A 22,235-nucleotide genomic window follows, 5' to 3' on the forward strand; every position below is an offset into this window, starting at 1 on the left:
GCACGGGAAATGTAGTTTGATAATTTCCACGTATCCATAGAAAATACATATATATACTTAAAGATGGCATCTCCCAAATTTCACTTTTACAATTCCCCCTGAGGTCCGGCAAAAAAAAAGGTTAGCCCTTTTTCTTCGTTGTACCTGTTAAAATAGACAACTTCTAAAATTTTCAGGAATTTGGGGATAAAAGAAATAGATGAACAAATGGTTAAAATTAGCCACATTGACAAAAAACCAATTTGGGGGCAGTCCCCTATTGGTATAACAGTGTACAATTAAAACAATATATACAACTCAATTTCCACTCCCCATAGTTCAATCAACTGCACCCCAAAGTTCAAATTTGGTCTTCATGGTACAGTGAAGGCTTTTCAGACATCTTCATGGTGTCTTCACCAAACAGGTTCGTCATCTGGATTCTGGGGAGATGGCAAGATCCTTATCCTGAAATTATTCTCAAAAGAATTTAAACTTTACATTATAGATTACAAAAAATACATTTTCTTCTAAGATTTATACAATTCCCCCTGAAATTACTCCTAAAAGAGTTAAATATACATATATTTTTACAGTATCGAATTTTAAAAAACTTAACAGATATCCCCCTGAGGTAAATCTTAAACACACCTTTTTTTCTTAAAAAGGGTACCTCAGGTCAGCTAAGGATGAGTGGCTGAGTCCTGGGGGTTATATGAAATCAATTGGCAAAATACAAAGAATAAAATTTAAGAAAAAAGAAGAAAAAATTAACTTGTGAATGAAATGTAAAATGTGCAAAAAATGTAGGGAAAATAAACTTAGACCTTTGAATGAAGGCCTAATTAAAGTGAATTCAGCAGTTTGCAATTACCCATTCAGGGCCAGGACTTTAGGAAAATGTCTCTCTCTGATCTGGCTTATCATCAGCTTTTCAGGGAACTGAGCCAAATAAATAACCAATCTTAGGTGCTTTCTAGGAATCTAAGTCGAGGGGACCCACGTCCTCTAAAGTTTTAAAAAAGACTGGGACTCCAGGACTCAAACCCCAATTTCCAAGCCCTAAAGTATTGGCATAGAACTGCTGCAATCATGCAGATTTTAGTCAGTCAAGTCTCTGACCATGTGCTTTCTTTAGCACTATTAACAGCTCTCATGTTCCCTTTCCATAGAATCAGACAGAAAGGCATTTAATCACAGTCCTATAGGCTCAGGTATTTGCTGTAGAATCAGAAAAAGGATAAATAATGATTATATATGTACTTCCAGTACAAGATGAGAAAAGGGAAAAATCAATTGCTCTCATTAGAAAAATGTTTTAAAAATCAAAAAAAAAAAATATATATATATATAGCTTAGAACTAGAAGGGTTTTGTTACCCAAAATGAGATTCTCTGTGAGAGAAAGTGGGTTTTACAAAATAGCAGATTCACAATGCACATTCAAATAAAGTACCATTATTTCCAATAGCACATTTTAAAACAATAAACAGTGATGTTTAAAAATCATATACTTGTTACAACTTTTAAATCTTGGCTAAGAGTTTCTCAACAAACTCTGTTATTGCTTCCATAGCAAAATCTGATATTTAAAAAAGAAACCTTCTGGTATAATCATCCTCAGATAAGAATATACAGGAGCTCCTTGGCTTCCTGTTTTTAAAAAAAAAAATCCTGGGTAGGAAATGCTTCTACCCATTTAAGGCAATAATTCCTCTTATAATAAAATATATAAAAGCTTTATCCTTTAAGATAACAATTCTTAAGGATTTAAAGTAAGACCTCTTGTAAAATTACAAGGTAATATTCAAAGCATGGAAACTTCCAAGTTTCTTCATTATTACCAAGACAGAATAAATTTTAAAAAACATGTGCTCTATAAAGCCAGTATACATAAGGCAAGTTACAACATTAAAAATGTGTAGGAAATATAATGTGAGTATTAGAGTAACAAGCTGGTCAAAACCTCTTACCAGTTCTAATAGATTTTTCTCATTATTTGGGAGTTACAATAAAATCATAAACAGAATTAATCTAGCAGCCACAAACTACATTAACTTAAAATGATTCAGTGCAACAGGAAAATCAATGAAATAAGCAAGATTAATTTACAAAACTAATTAGCAAAATACAGTAAGATATAGTCTTTTTAAAACAGAAATAAAACTCATTCAGTTCCGAGGTTTAAAAGTTCACCCCTGGTTCAATTTAAGGTTCTTTTGATTGAGTTCTGCTGAGTTTAAGGGGTTTTTTAAATTTCAAAGTTCTGAGCAGGTATGGGGTGAATATTTCTTCCCCTAAGTTCAGCTTTTAATAATCGCAAAAGTTTGAATAGGCCACGCGCTCGAGAGGTTCAGACGCTAGGTCCACGTGGGCTCGGGGTTAGAGAAAATCTTAGGTCAGTTCTGTAGAAAATCCCATGTGTAGAGCTTGTGGGGGGGTGCTCAAATTAGGTCTTTAGAGAAACACGTGGAGGGCTAGAATGCAGGCCATTACCAAGGGAGGATAGTGGAAACATATTACCCAAGCCTAAGCAGTAGCGGCAGAAGTCTCCGAAAATCTTGGCAAAAGCAGGAGCTGGGAGTCATTGATGTTGGGGCTCCGGGTTCTAGGCTCAGAACAGGACTAGTAGGACTAGCAGCACCAGCGAGTCAGGATTGGAGATCACAGGCACTGGAACACTGGCAGGCTTGTAGTCAGGAAGCGGTAGGAATGGAGGTCAGGTCTGGAGTCAGGAGATCAGTGGCAGAGGCACACTGGCTGGGCTCCGGCATTTTAGTTTTAAAGCCAAAAGCCAGAATTGGCTGGCCTGACCTCCCAAGGTGGTTTGGGCTGGACTGGCTGGCTGAGTCCCACCTGAGGCAAAAACGTGCTGTTGCTTTTAGCAAAAGCATGGCAAGGAAAGCCACTTTCCTTTTTAAAAAAAGTGCTCAAAAGAGCTGAGCCAGGCCAAAAAGAAAGCATGGCTATGGTTAGGCTATCTGGAAGATTGAAAGTTCAAATTTTGACCATGTGGTTGCCATAATTATTAGGATTAAAAATAATAAAGGCTGATATAAATATAGAAATTAGTATTTTAATTAAAGCCATGCTGATAAAGTCATTAGACCACGCGCTTGTAAGAATTCAAAACTGCTGCCTCCATTTTGTTACTTCTTGTCTCTCCCCGAGCCTGCTAGCCAAGAGCTAAAAAGCTAAAAAAAAAAGATTTACTTTCAGATTTCCTCTCATTTTAAACTGTTCTCTGCGTGGAGACGTAGGCGTCCCCACGCCCAAAGAACAGGAAACGGAAACCCGTTGGAGCACGGGAAATGTAGTTTGATAATTTCCACGTGTCCATAGAAAATACATATATACTTAAAGATGGCATCTCCCAAATTTCACTTTTACAGTAGAGAGCTTGCCTCAGGAATCAGGAAGATGCAAGTCCCTGAGACTTTACTGGTTATGGGACCCTAGGCAAGTTACTTAAGCCCTCAATTTCCCAGACAACTCTCTCAGACAAATAATGCTTTCCAAGTATTTTCTTAAGCATCTTATTTATCTACTCTTATTTCACTTTCCACCCTTTCCAATCTTGATCTTATATTTAATCAGTTCAACTCCATATTAAATAATTTCTACTTTCGAATCTCTTGCTCCTTGTTGTGTCTCACGCCTTAGATTACTTCCACAATCTCAACCATGGATTACTTCCACCATCCAAGTCTTCCACTTCTATACACTTACAGAGTTGGAGGAAGTCACACAATAAAGTTAACTAGATCCACTGAAATTTATCTTATCTCAACTTAGGCTCACTACCAGATAATCCTTTTACTCCTCTTTAATTGATTCTAAGGCTGTTCCAAATGTCTCACTTATCTTTCCTCTCCTTTTCTCAGATGAGAACCTGGCCCCATCCTTCATTTTAGGAAGCAGAGCAGAGACTGTCTCATGAACTCCCTCTTCTCTATATCTTTACATCTCAAAATTCCTTAACATCATCTTCTATTTTTCCCTTCTTTACTCTACTCATTGACAATGAAGTGGCCCTTCTCTTTGCCAAGGCCAATCCTTATACATGTGCCCTTATCCCTATCCCATCCTAGTTTTACTAACAAATTGTTCCTTCAATCTTCTGATCATCCTCTCCCTCTCTCCTCTCTTCCTCTTTCCATCCTCTCTTTCCCCCATCCCCATCTTCAGTCTCTCCTTCTACTAAGATTTTTCCTTCCTTGCTACCTACAAACAATCCCAAGTCTCCATCTTTAAGAAATCCTCACTAAACCATGCTATCTCCTAAGGCTATTGTCCTTCCTATACGCTTCTTCTCTTTCACACTAAAACTCCAAAAAAAAAATAAGCTTACACTTATTGCTTCCACTTTCTCTCCACTTTTCTTCTCTCAACCCTTTGCAATCTGGCTTTGTCAAATCATTCAATGGAAATTGTTCTTTTAGAAGTTACCATTTATTGCTTAATTGCCAAATTTTGTGTCCTTTCTCCATCCTTATTCTTCTTGACTTCTCCACAGAATTTGACACTTTTGATTACCCTGTCCTCCTGGATATTATCTCTTCTCTGGGTTTTTCTTGCACTTCCCTGCCTTCTCCTGGTCCTTCTCTTATCCAATCTGACTACTCTTCAATTTCCTTTGCCAGGTCATTATCATCCACATCACATTCCCTCACTCTGGGTACATCCCAAGGTCTTGTTCTGTGCCTCTTCTCTTCTCTATCTTTATTATTTACTTGATAACCTCATCAACTCCCATGGCTTTATTTATCATCTCTATGTAGATGATTATAAGATCTCTATATCCATCCTTAGTTTTCTCCTGAGAGCCACCAGTTCCACAATACATCTCCAATTGTTTGTTAGCTCATACATCTCAGATATAAAATATTCAAAATAGAAGTCATATTTTTTCCCAAATCTACCTCAACTTCTAAACTTCCTATTTCTATAAAGAGTTCTTTTAATCTTCCCAGTTTCAAAACCTCTGTGTTTTGAAGTTCAAAGTTCAAAACTTTGACTCTTTACTCCCTTATTCCACATATCTAGTTTGTTAGCCAATCTTAACATTTCTTCCTCCAAAATATCTAAGCTTTCATCAGATGTATTTTCACCACATTAGTTTTTGGCCTTCATCACCTCAAGTCTGGTCTTTCCAAGGCTAAATTTTAGGTTTCTTTAAGTGCCACATGGTCCCCAAGTCAGTATTTGACCACTACAAAGCACTTAAAGACCACTGGAATAATGATAGTAATAATTCACCACTATATGACACTCAAAGGTTTTTTACAAAGCACTTTCCTTACAACAACCTGTAAAAAAGCTAGTGCTAGAATTATTATCTCCATGTTACAGATCTGAGGCTCAGGCAGTTAAAATTGCATTTTCATGATTACATAGCTAGTAAACATTAGGAATGGGATGGAATCTATTTCTCCTGACTCTATTAAATTATAAATTCCCTCAGCACAAGATCTACTTTGTGCCTTTCTTTGTTTCATAAATGGTTACTAATCCATTATCTCGTACATGGTAGATAATTAATAAATTCCTTACATTTTTGTAAGAACATATTTAGATGTTGGATAGAACTTTCTAATCTCTTCCCCTCTCATTTTATAGATAAGGAATTGAGGCCCAGATAATGTTGGATACAACTTAGGTCACACAACCATTAGCAAAGCTAAAATTTCAACCCAAGGCCTCCTGACTCTCAAGCATCCCTCTCTCTTGTACCAACCCAAATGTCCCTAGTACCATTGCTCTTTCATACTTAGGAGAGTGCTTTTCCCCCTTAATGAGCTCAGTTCTCCAAGAAAACACAGTTAAATGATAATAGTGTTCTTTACATAATCAAATTACATACAAATTACATACAAATATGGCATCTCATTTTACAAAAGAGGAAACCAAAGCTCAGTGATTTTCCCTTTTTCCTAAAATCACACACCCAGTAAGAATAAAGCCTAGAACTCAAATCTTAGATCTCTAAATCCAATGCTATTTTCCATCACACCAAAACTATAAGTCATTGACATATTGCTAAAAAGAGTACATTTAATGAAAATAATAACTAATATTTATATGGTACCCCTTATATGCCAGGAACCACACCAAGCACTTTATAAATAGTTTATTTTATCCTCACAAAATCCCTGGGAGTAGGTAGTGCTATTATCCTCATTTTACAGTTAAGGAAACTAAGGCAAATAGAAATTAAGTGATTTGCCCAAGGTGACATAGCTAGTAAATGTCTGAAATCAAGTTTGGACTCAGGTCTTCCTGACTTCAAGCCCAGAACTCTACCTACTGTGCCACCCTTCTAGTAGTGAAATATCATCTTATCAGTTTAAAAAAGCATCCCTCCTTACAATTTAATACTTGTTCAGTCATTTCAGTAATGTCTGATGCTTCATGACCCCATTTGGGGCTTTCTTGACAAAGATACTATAGTGGTTTTCTCTTTCCTCCTCTAGCTCATTTTTTTAGATGAAGAAACAGAGACAAACAGGCTCCAATGATTAGCCAGAATCACACAGCTCATAAATGTCTGAGGACAGATACGAACTCCAGAAGATGATTCTTCTTGACTCTCAGACCTGGCACTTTATGCCATCTAGTCATCCTACAAAAAATTTGGTCATAAGCAACCCCTAAGCAAAACCACCCAAGTCTGGAATACCTCCAGCCCAGGTTATCAATGATTGTCCAGCCAATGCTGGATAACAGGTCAGTCTCCCAATCTGTATCATGGTTCTGTTTTCCTTTCCTTCCACTGTCCATTATCCTGAAGAAAAGTAAAAGACTATGTTATTAGTCTTCTCTTTGCTTTAGGTAATGGTAATGAAAAATCCTTAGAGGATCATAGATTCAGGATTAGAAGAGACCTTAGCTTAAAAATCATTAAGTCTAAACCCCTCATCTGATAATGATGGAAAAGACTCAAAGTGGTTAAGTAATGTTCCTAGTAAGTGACTTTCCCATCCAATTCTTATCCCACTAAATTATCCTGTCCCCTTTATTTTGTTTATACTGCTCAAGAGTGTGTCTCAAATCTTTGTGTTTATTGAACCTTGTGGTTATGAATATTCAGTAACCCTGTCCTAATTTCCTACTAGGCCCTTTCTCTTTCCTAATGGGTAACCTCCATAATTTCCTTTTAGCCAGGAACAAATGGCGGCCCTCTGACCCTCAGATCATATCAGAAGGACTCTATGCCATAGCCGTGGTACTGAGCTTCTCCCGCATTGCTTACATTCTTCCAGCCAATGAGAGCTTTGGGCCCCTGCAGATTTCTCTTGGAAGAACAGTGAAGGATATCTTCAAGTTCATGGTCATTTTCATCATGGTGTTTGTTGCCTTCATGATTGGAATGTTCAATCTGTATTCCTACTACCTTGGTGCAAAATACAACCCAGCATTTACAACGTGAGTATTCAGAAAAGAGTACTGGCCTGAGAGGCCTATGTGTCTTTGCTAGGTTGTTTTATGTGACAATAACATGAAGCCTAGTTTTCTTAGTAAGGCAGTCTGTGCTAAGGAGGCAGAATGTTCTGTACAAGGGACACTAATAATCCTGTTAAATGGAAATAGAAGGTGTTTGTGAAGGAAAGGAAGCCCCAAAGTGGTTAACTGGTTTACCCAAAGCCAGAGCCTTCACCTCTAATCCTCTCAAATTCTCAACCATTGCTCTGCCCACTATATTCACAATACTGCAGCTCCTGACCTATAATGAAAAGACTGGATCCTCTTTTATTGGGGGAGGAGGATATCACTGAACCCTAAAAGAATAGATGCCTTAAATGGGAAGGCTAATCACCCTCACTGCAGATGATATTGGGTTAAGCTGGATTTAGTCAGTTAATTCTAGAGAAACCCAAGAACAATTGTAACAGGATACTGGGTTGCCATCACAGCAGCTACCTCAGGCTGTGTGAACCACCTGTTCACAATTTCACTCTCAAAACGCAGAATGGGCACAAACTGAAATTTATTATATCATGGAAAGAACCCAGGTGGCTCAGTTATCCCCAGCTCCCTGACTCACTCTCTGTCTCTCACTCTGCAGCTGCTCCTCTCTCTTGAAAGCAGTAGCTCAGAAAGCCAACCTTTAATCTGAAGAGGAACAAAGAAAATGCAGTCTTGTGGCAAAAGTCTCAAATCCTTGATTTGAACAAGGCCTGTGTGCCTCATCTAAAGAGTAAAAGAGAATTTAAGAGAGTACTTTCTAATTCCAATGATAACCCAAAGGAAGCATGTGGTCTCAGGTCTTCCTAGTTATAGCTTTTGTTGCTTCACAAGGACAGGTAAGAACAGGATAGCTGTCCCTTAAAAACAGTTCATTTGTCGCTGAGATTCTAGAAGTAATGGTTAAAAAAAGTGGAAATGCTAGAAAATAGGTAATATATAAATTAGAAAAATATTATTAAGAAAATGGGTACACAAGTACATGTTGGGAAGTTAAACATTAATGGGCAATGACAGGAATGTTTTCTAAATCAGATAAAAATAAACATGCTATAAATGGGTCAGTGTTATCCCAGGGAGGAAGAGGAAAATCTCATTACTGAGAAGCGAGAAGGAAAGTGAGATCCAAAGAGAATAAAATTAAAGGTAAGATTTTTGTGTCCACAGTGAATGTATTGTATTGGCTAATTCTAGAAATACAATGTATAAAAAAGAACAGCATTTGACTGAAAAGGAAAATTGTCAATAGACCAGAAACATAGTTCAGGTGAGAATATTTTTCCTAAATGTCACTATAGAGGTTTTAAAGTTTCACTATTTGTATATCACCCAGAAACATGTTTTTGATTTAAAAAAAAAAGGCTCTCATAAGATAATAGAGATGAGGGTTCATCCTATTGTACTAAGCTCTAGGCATAAAAAGGGGTGACCTCACTCTGACACAGTCATATAGTTGTATCCAAGGCAACCTATCATGAGAACATTCCCTCCTTATTGTCTTTCTTTCCCCTGTACCTTTTTTTAAACTAACCTTATTTTCTATTTTTTTTTTCCTAACTCACCCTGAAAAAGTCTTATATGGTGGCTAGGCTTAACCCATACACACAAGTCAACTAAAATCTCTTCACCCAAAATCAAGCTAAATTCTATTTCAGTGCTTACAGCCAGAGTTCTAGGTCCTGGGAGAACGAAGGAACATGTCATAAGAGGTATAGAAGAAAAGGAGAAAGTTTCTTTTTGTTTTTTTTTTTTGAGAATAGGAATGTCTTTGGACAAAATATTAAAATTAATAACAAACTGGCATTTGAATGGAGAGGCAACATTATATAGTATAGTTTAGCAGTAGATTTGGAGTCACAGGACATGAGTTCAAATCCTGATCATTCTTACTAACTAATCCTGGGCATATTACCTATTTTCTCTAGGTCTCAGTTTCCTCATCTTTAAAATAAAAGCTTTGGACTTGACAACCTCAAGATCCTTTCCAGCTCTGGGTCTATGATTTTTGCAAATCAGTGCAAATACATTATCTCATTTGATCCTCACAACAACCCACTAATGTAGATACCAGTATTATCCATGTTTTATAGAAGACCAACATTGTGACTTGACCATGGTCATACAATGTCAGCAATAGTATTTGAGTCCATGTTTTCCTGACTTGAAACTCAGCACTCTTTCCATTATATTATCTCTCACTTCCATGTACTCTTCTGTGTAAATCCCCTTATTACACTTCTGAAGTGGGGCGCTTCATAGAATGAGTCCAAACACCCAGAAATTCAATTCTTGGAACCAAAATTTATTTATTAATCTATTGATCAATAAATGCATCTACTGGCCAGGACAGACTTCCCTAGTGGAAGCTGCACCAGTTTGAAGTTACAAGCAGTTTTTATAGGGTTACATATGTGAAAAGTACAGTGTAAGCTTAATTAGCAGAGTGACAGAGTGAATGATAGATATATTGTCTTATACAATTTCACTAAATGAGGAATATAGCCTTAAAGTTACTGAAGCAAGCCTTATCTTCTAGAAACCAGATGTGCTGTTATCAATTGAGTACATTCCATAACATTCTATAACATATCTCATCCTATGCTGGGTTCATCTTTTCCTCATTAGGATGGGAACATATTCCCACATACATTGATCATATGTTGCTACCTGTACTTTCCCATGAGAAAGTACATTCCTAACATCTATAAGGAGAAACAGGTTTTCCTGTATAGTGTGTTAACCAATAGTTCAATGACTCAGGTTACTCAATTTACTTCTACTCAGAAGTGTGTCTACAGGGTCTTCAGTTGGTCCCTCCCTGTACTTGGACACTGCACTGGAATCCGGATCTGTCCTCCCTCCTACATTTCCTATGTGGTTCAAAATTATCTACATTCCCTCTCTACCTCCAATAAATTCTACTCTTAATGTTCTGGAATTCAGCTGGATGTTATAAGGAAAGGAAGGTTCTTGAGTAAATTCAGACTGAGGAATGAGTGACTCATGCCAAACATTCCCCAAGATACTGATATTTTTCAAATGGAAATATTTTAACCAAATTAATACATATAATCAATGACACAAATCAGTATAACAAAATAAGGTTTGTGAAGCCTCGGGCAATTTAGAGGGAAGCGGTTTGGGATAGAGGAACCTTTAGATTCTGCACAGGAATCTAATACTCCCCTAAATTATATCTGGTTTTCATAACTTCTTCCCTTCCTCTGTTTTGGAGTCCACATGCTTTTCAAAATCACCTAGGGTTTTGGATTTCCCCACATATTCACACACACACACACACACACACACACACACACACACACACACACACTCATTGCAGGGGCAATGGGAAGTCCATTGAGATTGAGAGTGGTCAAGGGTGGCAGAGGCTAGCTGTTTTTAAGAAGGAAATTCACTGAGGTGGTAACTGCCTATATGTGTAAGAAGGTGGCACCTTCTGGCTAATTGTCATACTGCAGCTGGACTCCATTCAATACAGTGAATACTCAGAAAAGAGAAGATGATGGTACTAAGAGTGTAGAATCAAGGGATCTGGATAAAAAGGGAGAGGGAGATGTCCCACCTACACCTCAAATTCAACCTGTCCAAAGTTGACCTTACCATAAGGATTCTCCCTGAACCTTCATATGACTTTACTATTTCTTCCTGTTGCACTGACATTCCCAGTCATCCATGTTTAAAAATTTCTTATTTATTATCCAAGAATGTGCTGGTAAATCATCTCTCAGAAAGAAAAAAAAATAACTCGACATACTTTTAAGTTTAATCTGCTTTATTAGCATCACCTTCCATGACTTTCTTAAGTCTAGACAGTTAATAAAACAAGTCAAGCCCTAATTAGACTGGAAAATGGGGAGAGACCACACACTCATTGTAACATAGTAGTAATTAAGGTAAAGAAAGGTCATTGGAAGCCACATTTTGGCCAAAGGGGGAAAAGCATGAGGTAGTATAATAGAGTAGAAAGAAGACTCCAGTTTGAGGGCAAGTTTCCTTGCCCTCAACTTGGTGTTCTCTTTTTATCATTTCAAAAAACACCAGGAGAAACTCCCTAGCAATGAAAGCAATGTCTCCCACATTGGCAACTCCATTCTCCCCCTCCCCCCCAACTTGTAATAACTCATCTCCGGTAGAACAATAAAAGTAAGCCTATTAATAAAAGAATATCCAATGTGTAAATGCTGACACTGAAAATTTAACCATGGGCACTCACAAGTCAGTAAAGTTGGCTTCAGCACATCTTGGTGTTATTTTTCATTGATTCTTCACTCCCTCTCCATTAAGATCCAATCCTATCTATCCTATCACTGCAATATCTCTCATATCCAACCGTTCTATCTGTTGCCAAATGTTATTGTTTCTGTCTTCGCAATATCTTTCATATATGTCCACTTTAATATAGTTCAGGCTTTCATCACCTCTCACATAAGCCTAATAATAGGTGTCTGAGTGATCTTCTTGCCTCAAGGTTATCCCCACTACAATCAGTTCTCCCCTGACAAAATGATTTTCCGAAAGCTCAGTCTTAATTATGTCACATTCTCTGTCTGTCTGTCTGTCTGTCTGTCTGTCTGTCTGTCTCTCTCTCTCTCACACACACACACACACACACACACCCTGTCAGGAAACTTTGGTGACTTCTCTTTACCTCCAGGATGAAATACTGGTAGTCTTTTTATATTTTTCTCCCTCTATACCCTCTAAGTTCCCTCTAGGTGCTGTTCTTCATTTATCTTCTGACTCCTTGCTTCTGCACTGGCTGTCCCATGCTTAGAATGTCCTGCTTACTTATCTCTGCTTCTTAGCATTTCCAGCTTCCTTCAAAATTCAGATCAAATCCCACCTTTTGCAGCAGCCTTTCTTACTTACCCCGAACTGCTAGTGCCTTCCACTCTAAGATTAGTTCCTCTCTATGCTATATAATATTTTAGGTACTATCTCACTCATTCAAACATTTTGAGATCCTCCTTGAAAGGAAAGATTCTTTTTGTCATTCTGTCTCTCCAACTTACCACGTTGCCTTCTGGCCTATAAATGGGCAGCGAGGTGATAGAGCAATTGGCCTAGAGTCGGGATAGGTGTTGTTATTGCTCAGTCATTTCAGTCATATCTAACTCTTCATGACCTCATTTGGACTGGGAGAGGGGACTTGGCAAAGATCCTGTAGTGGTTTGTCATTTCCTTCTCCAGTTTCCATCCTTTACAGATAAGAAATCTAAGGAAAATAGGGCTAAGTGACTTGTGCAAAGCCACATAGTTAGTATCTAAGACCAGATTTGAATTCGTCTTCCAGACTCCAGGATCAGCACTCTAGAGACTGTGCCACCCAGCTGCTTATGTCAGAAAAGACTTGAGTTCAAATATGGCCTCGGATACTTACTAGTTGTGACCCTGGGTAAGTCACTTCACTTCTCTTTGCTTCAGTTTCCTTATCTATAAAATGGGGATAATAAGAGTATCTACCTCCCAAAGTTGTTGTGAGGATAAAATGACATGATAATTATGAAGTATTTAGCATATCACCTGGCACAAAGTAAGTACTACATAAATGTTATTCTATCCTTATTCTCTCCTCTCTTTTTCTGTGTCTTTGTTAATATCATTTCCCCAAACCTAGAATGGACTTTTTCCCTTCCATCCTTTACCCCAATTCTGTCTCCATCTGTCCAAATAACTCCCTTTCTTCAAGTTCCAACTCTGACACAGGGATACCCTTGGGTGAAAGCTCTCTCCCTTCTCAGATTTCTTAAATTGCTCTTCCTGAACCTCTCCATTTTATTTTGCACTCCCAAGGGACCTGAAATCCCATTTAGCTCAATTTATTCATTTCACAGATGAGGAAACAGATTTAAAAAAAAAATCTTAGGGAAAGCTTCAGGCACATAAAATGCTAATGCTCTTTCCAGTATGTAATGTTATTTCCTTCCATGTCTTTCTCTTCCCCTTCTTCCCTCTTTCCTTCCCATCACTGGATTGTAAACTCCTTGATTGCAGGTTGTGTTTTGTCTCTACCTCATTATCCTTAGTACCTATCAAGGGATAGGTATGTAGCTACATACCTATTATTGTATTTTGTTGGTTAACTTGAATTGCACTGATGTGAACTCCAGTATTTCAAGGGCATGTTATTTGTCCCTCTCCCTTTCAAAACAATAAAGAAGTTACTTTCTGGAAAGTCCATGTTTTCTATTATTGTTATAGAGAATAAAGAAATGGGGGGAGTTAGCTAGATGGCTCAGTGGACTGAGAACCTGGACAAAACATGGGAGGTACTGGGTTCAAATGTGATCTTAGGCACATCCTAGCTGTGTGATCTTGGACAAGTTACCCCAATTTTCTAGCCCTTACTACTCTTCTGACTTGGAACCAATACAAAGAATCACTTCTAAGATGGAAGATAAGGGTTTAAAAAAGTGAGGGAAAAAAACAAAGAAATATAATTGTATTTTGCAAATATACAAATTACTCCATTGAGACATAAATAAGCATAATTTAGATTAATGTCATGCTACTTTAGTCTCACAGGACTTCTGTGTAGGGGAGTAGAACAATTTGGCTGAATCCTGTTTCTTGGGAAGCAATTTGGAATTCACTTCCAACTAGAGCTAAATTGATAGTCATTTTCTCACGGAGGTGAGGAGGACATGAGTCTTTCCTGAGAAGTGTTTTGGAATTATTATTCCTCCTCCTTTAAAAATCTAAATAGTGATGACTTCCCTTGGTCCTCCCTCCCCACTCAGGACTAAAGGTTTCCATTTCGCAAAGATATACAGATAAAGATATAGATACAAAACTATATAATGCATACTTTTACTTACCTTTTTCAATCAATTAAGTAAGAATATTTTTTCATGGTCACATAATTCATGTTCTTTTCCTCCCTTTCCCCTACTTGAGCTGACAAGAAATTCCACTGGGTATTTCCATATTATCTCCATCGACCATGTGATCAATCATATGTTTTTCTTCCGCATTTCTACTCCCACGGTTCTTTCTCTGGATGTGGATAGCATTCTTTCTCATAAGTCCCTCTGGATTGTCCTGCCACTGTTACTAGTAGAGAAGTCCATTTCATTTGATTGTGCCATGATGTATCAGTTTCTGTGTACAGTGTTCTCCTGGTTCTACTCCTTTTGCTCTGTATCAATTCCTAGAAGTCTTTGGGGGAAACTTTAAGAAACTGTCTATAAAAATTTGTCCCCAATTTTTTCTTTCTTTTTAATCTTGGCTACATTAGTTTTATTTGTACAAATAGTTTTTAATTTAATGCACTAAAATTATCCGTTTTATATATCATATTTCCTTTCGGTTTTTAATTAAATCAATTGGTATTATTAACATTTTGTCCTTCCAATGAATTTTGTTATTTTTTCCTAGCTCAATAAAATATATTTTTTGTAATTTAATTGGAATGGCATTGAATTAAGGAGATTAGTTTAGGTAGGACTGTCATTTTTATTGTATTGGCTCTGCCCCTCTCCCACTACCACAGATTATCAATATTTCTCCAGTTATTTAAATCTGACTTTATTTTCATAAAAAGTGCTTCATAATTATTCTTATGTAATTCCTGGATTTTTCTTGGCAGGTAAACTCCCAGATATCTCATGTTTTGTTTTGTTTTTTTAAATCCTTACCTCCTTAGAATCATTTAATTCTTTTTATTTTATTTATATTTTATTACATTCTATTCTGCATTGGTTCCAATGGAGAACAGCAGTAAGGATTAGGCAGGTTGAGTAACTTGCCCAGGGTCTTGCAGCTAGGATGTGTCTGAGGTCAGATTGGAACCCAGTACATCCCATGTCTAGGCTTGGCTCTCAGTACACTGAGTTACCTACTGGCCCCTTGTTTATGGTTATTTTCATTGGGGTATCTCTTACTATTTCTCCTTGCAGAGCTCTGTTGATGATATATATAGATATATAGTTGATGATTTATATAGATATATAGTTGATGATTTGTGTGGATTTATTGTATATCCTGCTACTTTGCAAAATTATTAATTGTTTCAACTAACTTCTTATTTGAATCTCTAGGACTTTCCAAGTATATTATAATATTATCTACATAAAGACAGTTTTGTTATCTCATTGCCCATTCTGATTCCTTCAATTTCTTTTTCTTCTCTTAATTCTATTGCTAGCATTTCTAAAACAATACTGAATAATTTTGGTTATAGTGGCCATCCTTGTTTTACTCCTGATATTTTTGGAAAGACTTCTAGCTTATCCCCATTACAAATAGTGCTTGCTGATAATATTAATTATTTCTTAATTAACAGAAGTTTATTTGTGTCTCTCTGTCTCCTACTCTATTGAATAAAAGAGAAAAGAAAAACAAGCTCCTTATAAATATATAGTCAGGCAAAACAAATTTGCTTCATTAAATGCATGTGCAAATATATGTGTATATACATATATGTTTGTATGTTTATATATACACATGTGTGTCTTATTCTGCACCTTAAATCTATCCATCCTTTCTCTATCAGGAAATGGATAATATATGTCATTATAAGTTCCCTGAAGTCTTGGATGGTCATTATATTGCTTATTGCTCTTATGCTTTAAAAGTTATTTGTCTTTGTAGTATTGTTACTATATAAACTATTCTCTTGGTTCTGTACATTTCATTCCTTATTCACTTATAAAAATTTTTAAATTTGTTCATTTTTATAATATTGATATTATAATACAAATTGTTCTTCTAGTTCTATTTTATTCTAAATCAGTTTTTATAATTTTGTCCATGTCTTTGAAATCTATTTCCTCATTTCTTTCAACACAATAGTACTCCATATGTTCATATACCACAGCTTATTCAGCAATTCTTCAAACTATCACTACATGAAGAGAAGTTACAAATATTCTCACATACATAGAACCTTTATTTATTTTTGAGTTATATGCTTAGCAGCAGTGATATCCAAGTTGATTCCAGAATGATTGAACCTCTTCACAAGTCCATAGTGTACCAGTGTTCTTGTTTTTCTATATCCCCTTCAATAGTTATCATTTTCCTTTTTTGTTATCTTTAATCATCTTATATATGTGAAGTAGATTCTCAGAACTGCTTTAAAGTATATTTCTCTAGTGAGCAATAAATTAAAACTTTTTTTTCAAATATCTAATGTTTATGTATGTGGTTTTTTCCTCCCCCTTGAACCTGCTCATATTCTTGGGCCATTTATCACTTGGGGAATGTCACTTATTATTTTAAATTTGAATTGTTTCCCTACATACTTTGAAAATATCTTAAAGAGAAATTTGCTGCAAAGATTTTTTTCTTCCCCTAGCTAATTATTTTCCTTTTCATCTTAGTTTTTTTGGATTTGTTTGCACAAAAACTTTTACACTTCATGCAATTGAATATCCATTTTATCTTCTATTATCCTCATAATCCCTTGTTTTTTTCCATGAGCTTTTCTTCCATGCATAGATTTGATAGGTAATTTTTTTTGGTTTCTATAATTTGTTTTTAAAAGACCTTTTTATATTTAGGTCATCGTTTTAACATGTATCTTGGTATAAGGTATATGTTTGTCTAAATCTAATTTCTTTTGGAGTCTTGATAGCCATGTTATTTTTTATAACTGGCAGCTGGGTGGCTCAGTGGATTGAGAACCAGGCCTAGAGACTGGAGGTCCTAGGTTCAAGTCCGGCCTCGGACACTTCCAGCTGTGTGACCTTGGGCAAGTCACTTGACCCCTACTGCCCACCCTTACCACTCCTGGGCCAAGGATGGTCCCTAGTCCGGATGAAAAAAGGAGGAGGGTTGGGCGTGGGGCTAGCAACCCCACCCTGTAAAAACTACATCTGCTAAGGAAACTACAACCTAAAGTTGGGGCAGCTGGGCTAGCTCAGTGGATTAAGAGCCAGGCCTAGAGACGAAAGGTCCTAGGTTCAAATCCGGGCTCAGACACTTCCCAGCTGGGTGACCCTGAGCAACCCATTGCCTACAGGTTGTGGTCCTATGCTCCTAGAATGGAGTCCCAGGACAAAAAAAATAATAATATATAATATAATAATAATATAATATAAAATTATAATAATTCAGAGCAGCATTTCTTGTTTAGATTTGGGTCTAACTAGATGGTTTCTGATTTCCCTACCCATCCTGATATTTTGTGATCAGGGAATTAGGAAAGTTTTGGTGACCTATATAAAACTTCAAAGATGATCATCCAGGGAAAACACAATTATCACCATCATCATCTTTCTGTAAGCATACTGACCTGCAGCTTATGGTGCAATTAAACTTAGTTTGACGCCTTAAAAATGATAGAATCTCCTCTGACTAGCCTTATGTTCATGCTGCAGGGCACACACATAAGCTTCCTGAAAATAGCCAGGAAGCAATAGAATGTGCTGTAAATAATAAAAAATGGTATTACCAAAAAATAAAGAAATCTAATTTCTTTGAGATTGTTGTCTAATTTTCCTATCTCAGTAGCTGGGGCATTTGTGCTTATTGAATACAGGCATACTAGATATATTTGCATATGAATGTTGTATAATTAATTTATTTCACTAATTTCTCCCCTTTTTAGACAGGAACATTTGTTTAGAGCATTACTGTTTTGTAGTATAGTTTGAGATCTGGCATAGCTAGACTTTTTTCATTCCAATAGCTTTTCATTATTTCCTCTAAGATACTTTTCTGCCTTTGTGTCATTTTCTTTATATTTTTTGTAGTTCCATAAAGTAATTTTTTGGTAGTTTGGTATAGCATTGAATCAATAAATGACTTTTTATAGTATCTTTATTATATTGGCTTCTACTTATGACCAATTACTCTTTTCCCAATAACTTAGGTCTGTCTATATCTCCATAAACAGTGATTTGTAGTTCTATTTATACATATTTGTGAGTATCTAGGTAAGTAGATTACTAAGTAGTTTATATACCCCATAATTATTTTAAGTAGAATATATTTTTCTATCTCTTCTTGTTGGATTTTATTGGTATTATAAAAATGCTATTTCTGTGAGTTTATTTTATATTCTGTAAGTTTGCTGAAGTTGTTTCAATTAATTTTTAGTTGGTTCTTGAAAAATAAACCAATCTATCTTTGAAAAAAAAGTGATAATTTTGCTTCCTCTTTGCCTATGCTTAATTCCCTCAATTTCTTTTTCTCATCTTACTGATTTTATAAGCATTTCTTATGTCAGATTTCGCCCCTGAATTTATCAGAAGGATTCTAGCTCATCTCTGTTACATAAAATGGTAGTTCTTGATTTTAGACATATATTATTTATGAATTTAAGGTAAGGACCACTTATTCCTTTTTCTAGTGTTTTATAACAGAAATTAATATATTTAATCAAAATTATTTTCTGCATCTATCAATAACGATTTTTGGGGTTCATTTTGTTATTAATATGCTTGTTTAAAGTTTTCCTAATATTAAGCTAACCCTGCATTTCTAGTGTAAATCCAAGCTGGTCACTGGGCATAATCTTTGTAATATGTTGGTTTTGTCCTCTTGCTAATATTTTATTTTAAAATTTGGCATATATTGTCATTAGAGATATTGGTCTATAGCTGTGATAGAGGACCTTTTATAGATGGAGTGCTGGCCCACACCCCAGACCAAGTGCTGTATTCTGATCCCCCACTTTCAGCTGTTCTCCCCTTCCCCCACTTTCCCAGACAGGTGAGGGAGGAAGCACTCCCATTGGGCTGTGGGCAGGGGGATAGGTGATGAGAGAAATGTCCTCAGGAGTGGTGGAGATGGGGAGGGGAACAGCTCCATGCACTCTGGCTTTCTAGTAACAAACTCTGGTGGATGACTGCAGTTGTGCCTACAGAGAGGGCTCTGCATGCCATTTTTGCACATATGCCATACATTTGCTGTAACTGGTCTATAGTTTTCTTTTTCTCTTATCATTCTCCCCGGTTTACATATGCAGACCATATTTTTGACATAGAAGAAGTTTGGTAGAATTGCTTTTTGTGTGTGTTTTTTTAAATAGTGTATTTAATATTAGAATGTTCTTGAATATCTGATAGGATTCTCTTGTGAATTCATCTGGTTGTGGAGATTTATTGTAAGATTAATTTCCTCATCTGAAACTGATTGTTTAAGTTCTCTTCTTTCCTGTTCTATTAATTTTGTGCTTTTGTAAATATTCTTCTATTTTTTTAATTTGTGAAGTTGGGCAAAAGAGTTTCTAATACTTTCCTTTATTTCTTATTCATTTGTTGTAAATTCTCCTTTTAGATATTGGTTTTCTTCTTTCTTCTTTTAATAAAATTAGTATAATATATCCATTTTGTAGGTATTTTTCCCCTCACAAACCAGCTCCTAGTTTTATTTAGGCATTGAATGATAATTTTTATTTCAAGTTTATTAACCTCTCCTTTGATATTTTAGTATTTCTAATTTTGCATTTAATTTAGGGTTTTTGATTTGTTCTTTTCTATTAATTTTAGTTGCATTCCCATTTTTGTTGATCTGTTTTTTTTCTTTCCTTTCCTTTGTTGTTATTGCTATGAAAAGTGCTTAGAGATATACATTTACTAAAGACTGCTTTGTCTGTCTTACCCCAAAATTCCTATTGTTGTGATTATTTTTAATGAATTATCTATCTTTTCTGTCCTACAAGCAGAGATTAGTAGTCAGGATAAGAAAGAGAAAAGTCAGAACAGACATAAGAGAATTTTAAAATTTTCTACCCTCTTCACCCACAAGAGTGTTTTGAACCCAGTAACAGAGGTAACAAGGTACACTACTAATAGAATTGAAGTGGTGTCTGAAATAGGTCTTTTTTCTATTAGTTCCTAAGGACCTGACTAGAAAGTATATTTATTTATCAATCACCTCCAGTCCCAATGAAAAGGAACCTGAGGATATAGCTACTATAGATCCCCTTCACTGATTGGCAGAAAAGTTGGTAAAGACGGCAAGAGTTTCCACCAACCTGAGGAAGAGGAGAGTAGAAGTTGACCCTTGAGACCACAGTCTAATTGGTCCTTCTTCCTTTCACCCCCATTACATAGTGACAAAACCATTGAGAGAAATAGTCCATTTAATTCACTTTTAGATACATGAGCATACAGAAGACATTTATAAAACATAATGGGAAGCACTTGGAGTTAGTCCAGTCCAAGGCCTTCAGGGATGGTGGGGATGGGAAAGGAGAAGGTTACAGCTTACCCTACTGTAAGATTAGGTCTCAGGAGATGTCCTCTGCTTCTCAGCAGAGGCTCAACCTCACCCAAACCCAAGACTAAGATAGCCAATAAAAATAGCTGAGACATGAGGGATGGGGAGAATACAGGAAGAAATATAGCTTGGGTATAGATGGGACCTGAGTTCCTTTAAAAGACATCTAAGCATCTTTATTGTTCTCCTACCTTTCTTCTCTTGGTAATACTCCACTAATAACCAGACAAACATCAATGGAGCATGAAAGATGATAAGATCTCAGCAAGTATATGAAGATACAAATAATTTCCCTCCTGAGTGGCTCCCTCATGCAATTCTTGGATTTCTCTTCTGCCTAGGTTCTAATATTTATTCATTTTCAAAATCTTAGAAGTCACTGATGGTCCATGTTCCTCAGCTCTGGTTTCCTCTGCTTCCTTCATCGTCATCATCATTTCTGTTTGCTTCTGCCCCAGCCTCACTTTTCTAGATGATTTTTAATAATTTTTAATAATTAAATATATTAATAAAAGTTTATATATTTAATATAACTTTACTGCATGATGGTTACCAAAGGATACATATCATATTTATGCTTTTTGCATTTAATTCTTAGGTTTTTACATGTTAAAATGTTATCCATCTTTGTAAAAGTGACATGCGCAGCTGGAAAATAGGAAGGCTGCTTTCCATTTCCATTCAGGAATCATGAGAGGTCTATCACATTTTTTTCTAAAATTTTATTCAGGTCCTTAATATCTTACTTATTTATTTTGGTTGAATTTTACTAGGGTTAATAGGGATAAATTGAGTTTCCCTACTATTATAGTTTTCCCATATGTATTTCTCCTAGGTCATTTAGTCTTTCCTTTAAATAAAGAGAAGCTATGCCTTTGGGTACATATATGCTAAATATGGGAATAAATTCATTGTCTAAATTATCTTTCAGCAAAATAAAGTTTCTCTCTTGGTTTAGCACTCCAAATACTAAGCAATGTAATTGCTCCTGAAATCTATCCTGTTCTCAAGATAAAATTAAATTAAGGATCTTTCCTTTGCCTAAGTAGTCTTTCTTTAAACTAGATTCTCCCTTTTCTTGAGTTAGGGTTTTGAGTCATGCCTTTTCCCTCACCACAGACACCAAATTTCTCCTGTTCTTTGATTATCCTCAGTTAAACTTTTTAATGAGGATGAGGAGAAAGAAAAGGAGAAGCCTTTTATTTTATCCACTATTAAATATGAGGTTGATCTCTTCTGGTGGAAAACACCTAATGGAGGCCTTGAGAGAGAGAGAAAAGAGGGCTTTTTATCTTTTGAGGTCATTCTTTTAGTTATGACTACCTTATTCAAGTTACTGAGTTATTCAACAAAGCAGCATGGCCCTTATAAAATAATTTCAGAAAGGCTAAAGGCACAATTCAGCTGAGGCATTAAATTAATAGTGAGGTCAGCCCCATAAATACATAGGAAAGATTTCTTTAGCTATATCGGCTGCAAGAAGAAAGGGCGAAACTAGGATATAGCCAGTTTCTCTGGTAGAAGGGATGATGATAAAAGATCATAGTGAGAAAATGAAACTGTTTAACTTCTATTTTACTTCTATTTCTCCATCAAGGAGAA

The 22,235-nt window shown here is 36.1% G+C and overlaps 1 protein-coding gene across 1 annotated transcript in view; it reads left to right on the forward strand.

The window, feature by feature from the left end:
* The window catches only part of TRPC7 (transient receptor potential cation channel subfamily C member 7), a 403,356-nt gene that overhangs the window by 312,303 nt on the left and 68,818 nt on the right, over positions 1–22,235 (forward strand). Inside the window, exon 7 of the mRNA XM_044659937.1 lies at positions 7,139–7,403. Within this exon, the coding sequence (XP_044515872.1) occupies positions 7,139–7,403 (265 nt within the window). The remainder of the gene's footprint in view (positions 1–7,138; positions 7,404–22,235) is intronic.

The sequence above is a fragment of the Gracilinanus agilis genome, chromosome 2 (assembly GCF_016433145.1).
Source record: "Gracilinanus agilis isolate LMUSP501 chromosome 2, AgileGrace, whole genome shotgun sequence".
Lineage (NCBI taxonomy): Eukaryota > Metazoa > Chordata > Mammalia > Didelphimorphia > Didelphidae > Gracilinanus > Gracilinanus agilis.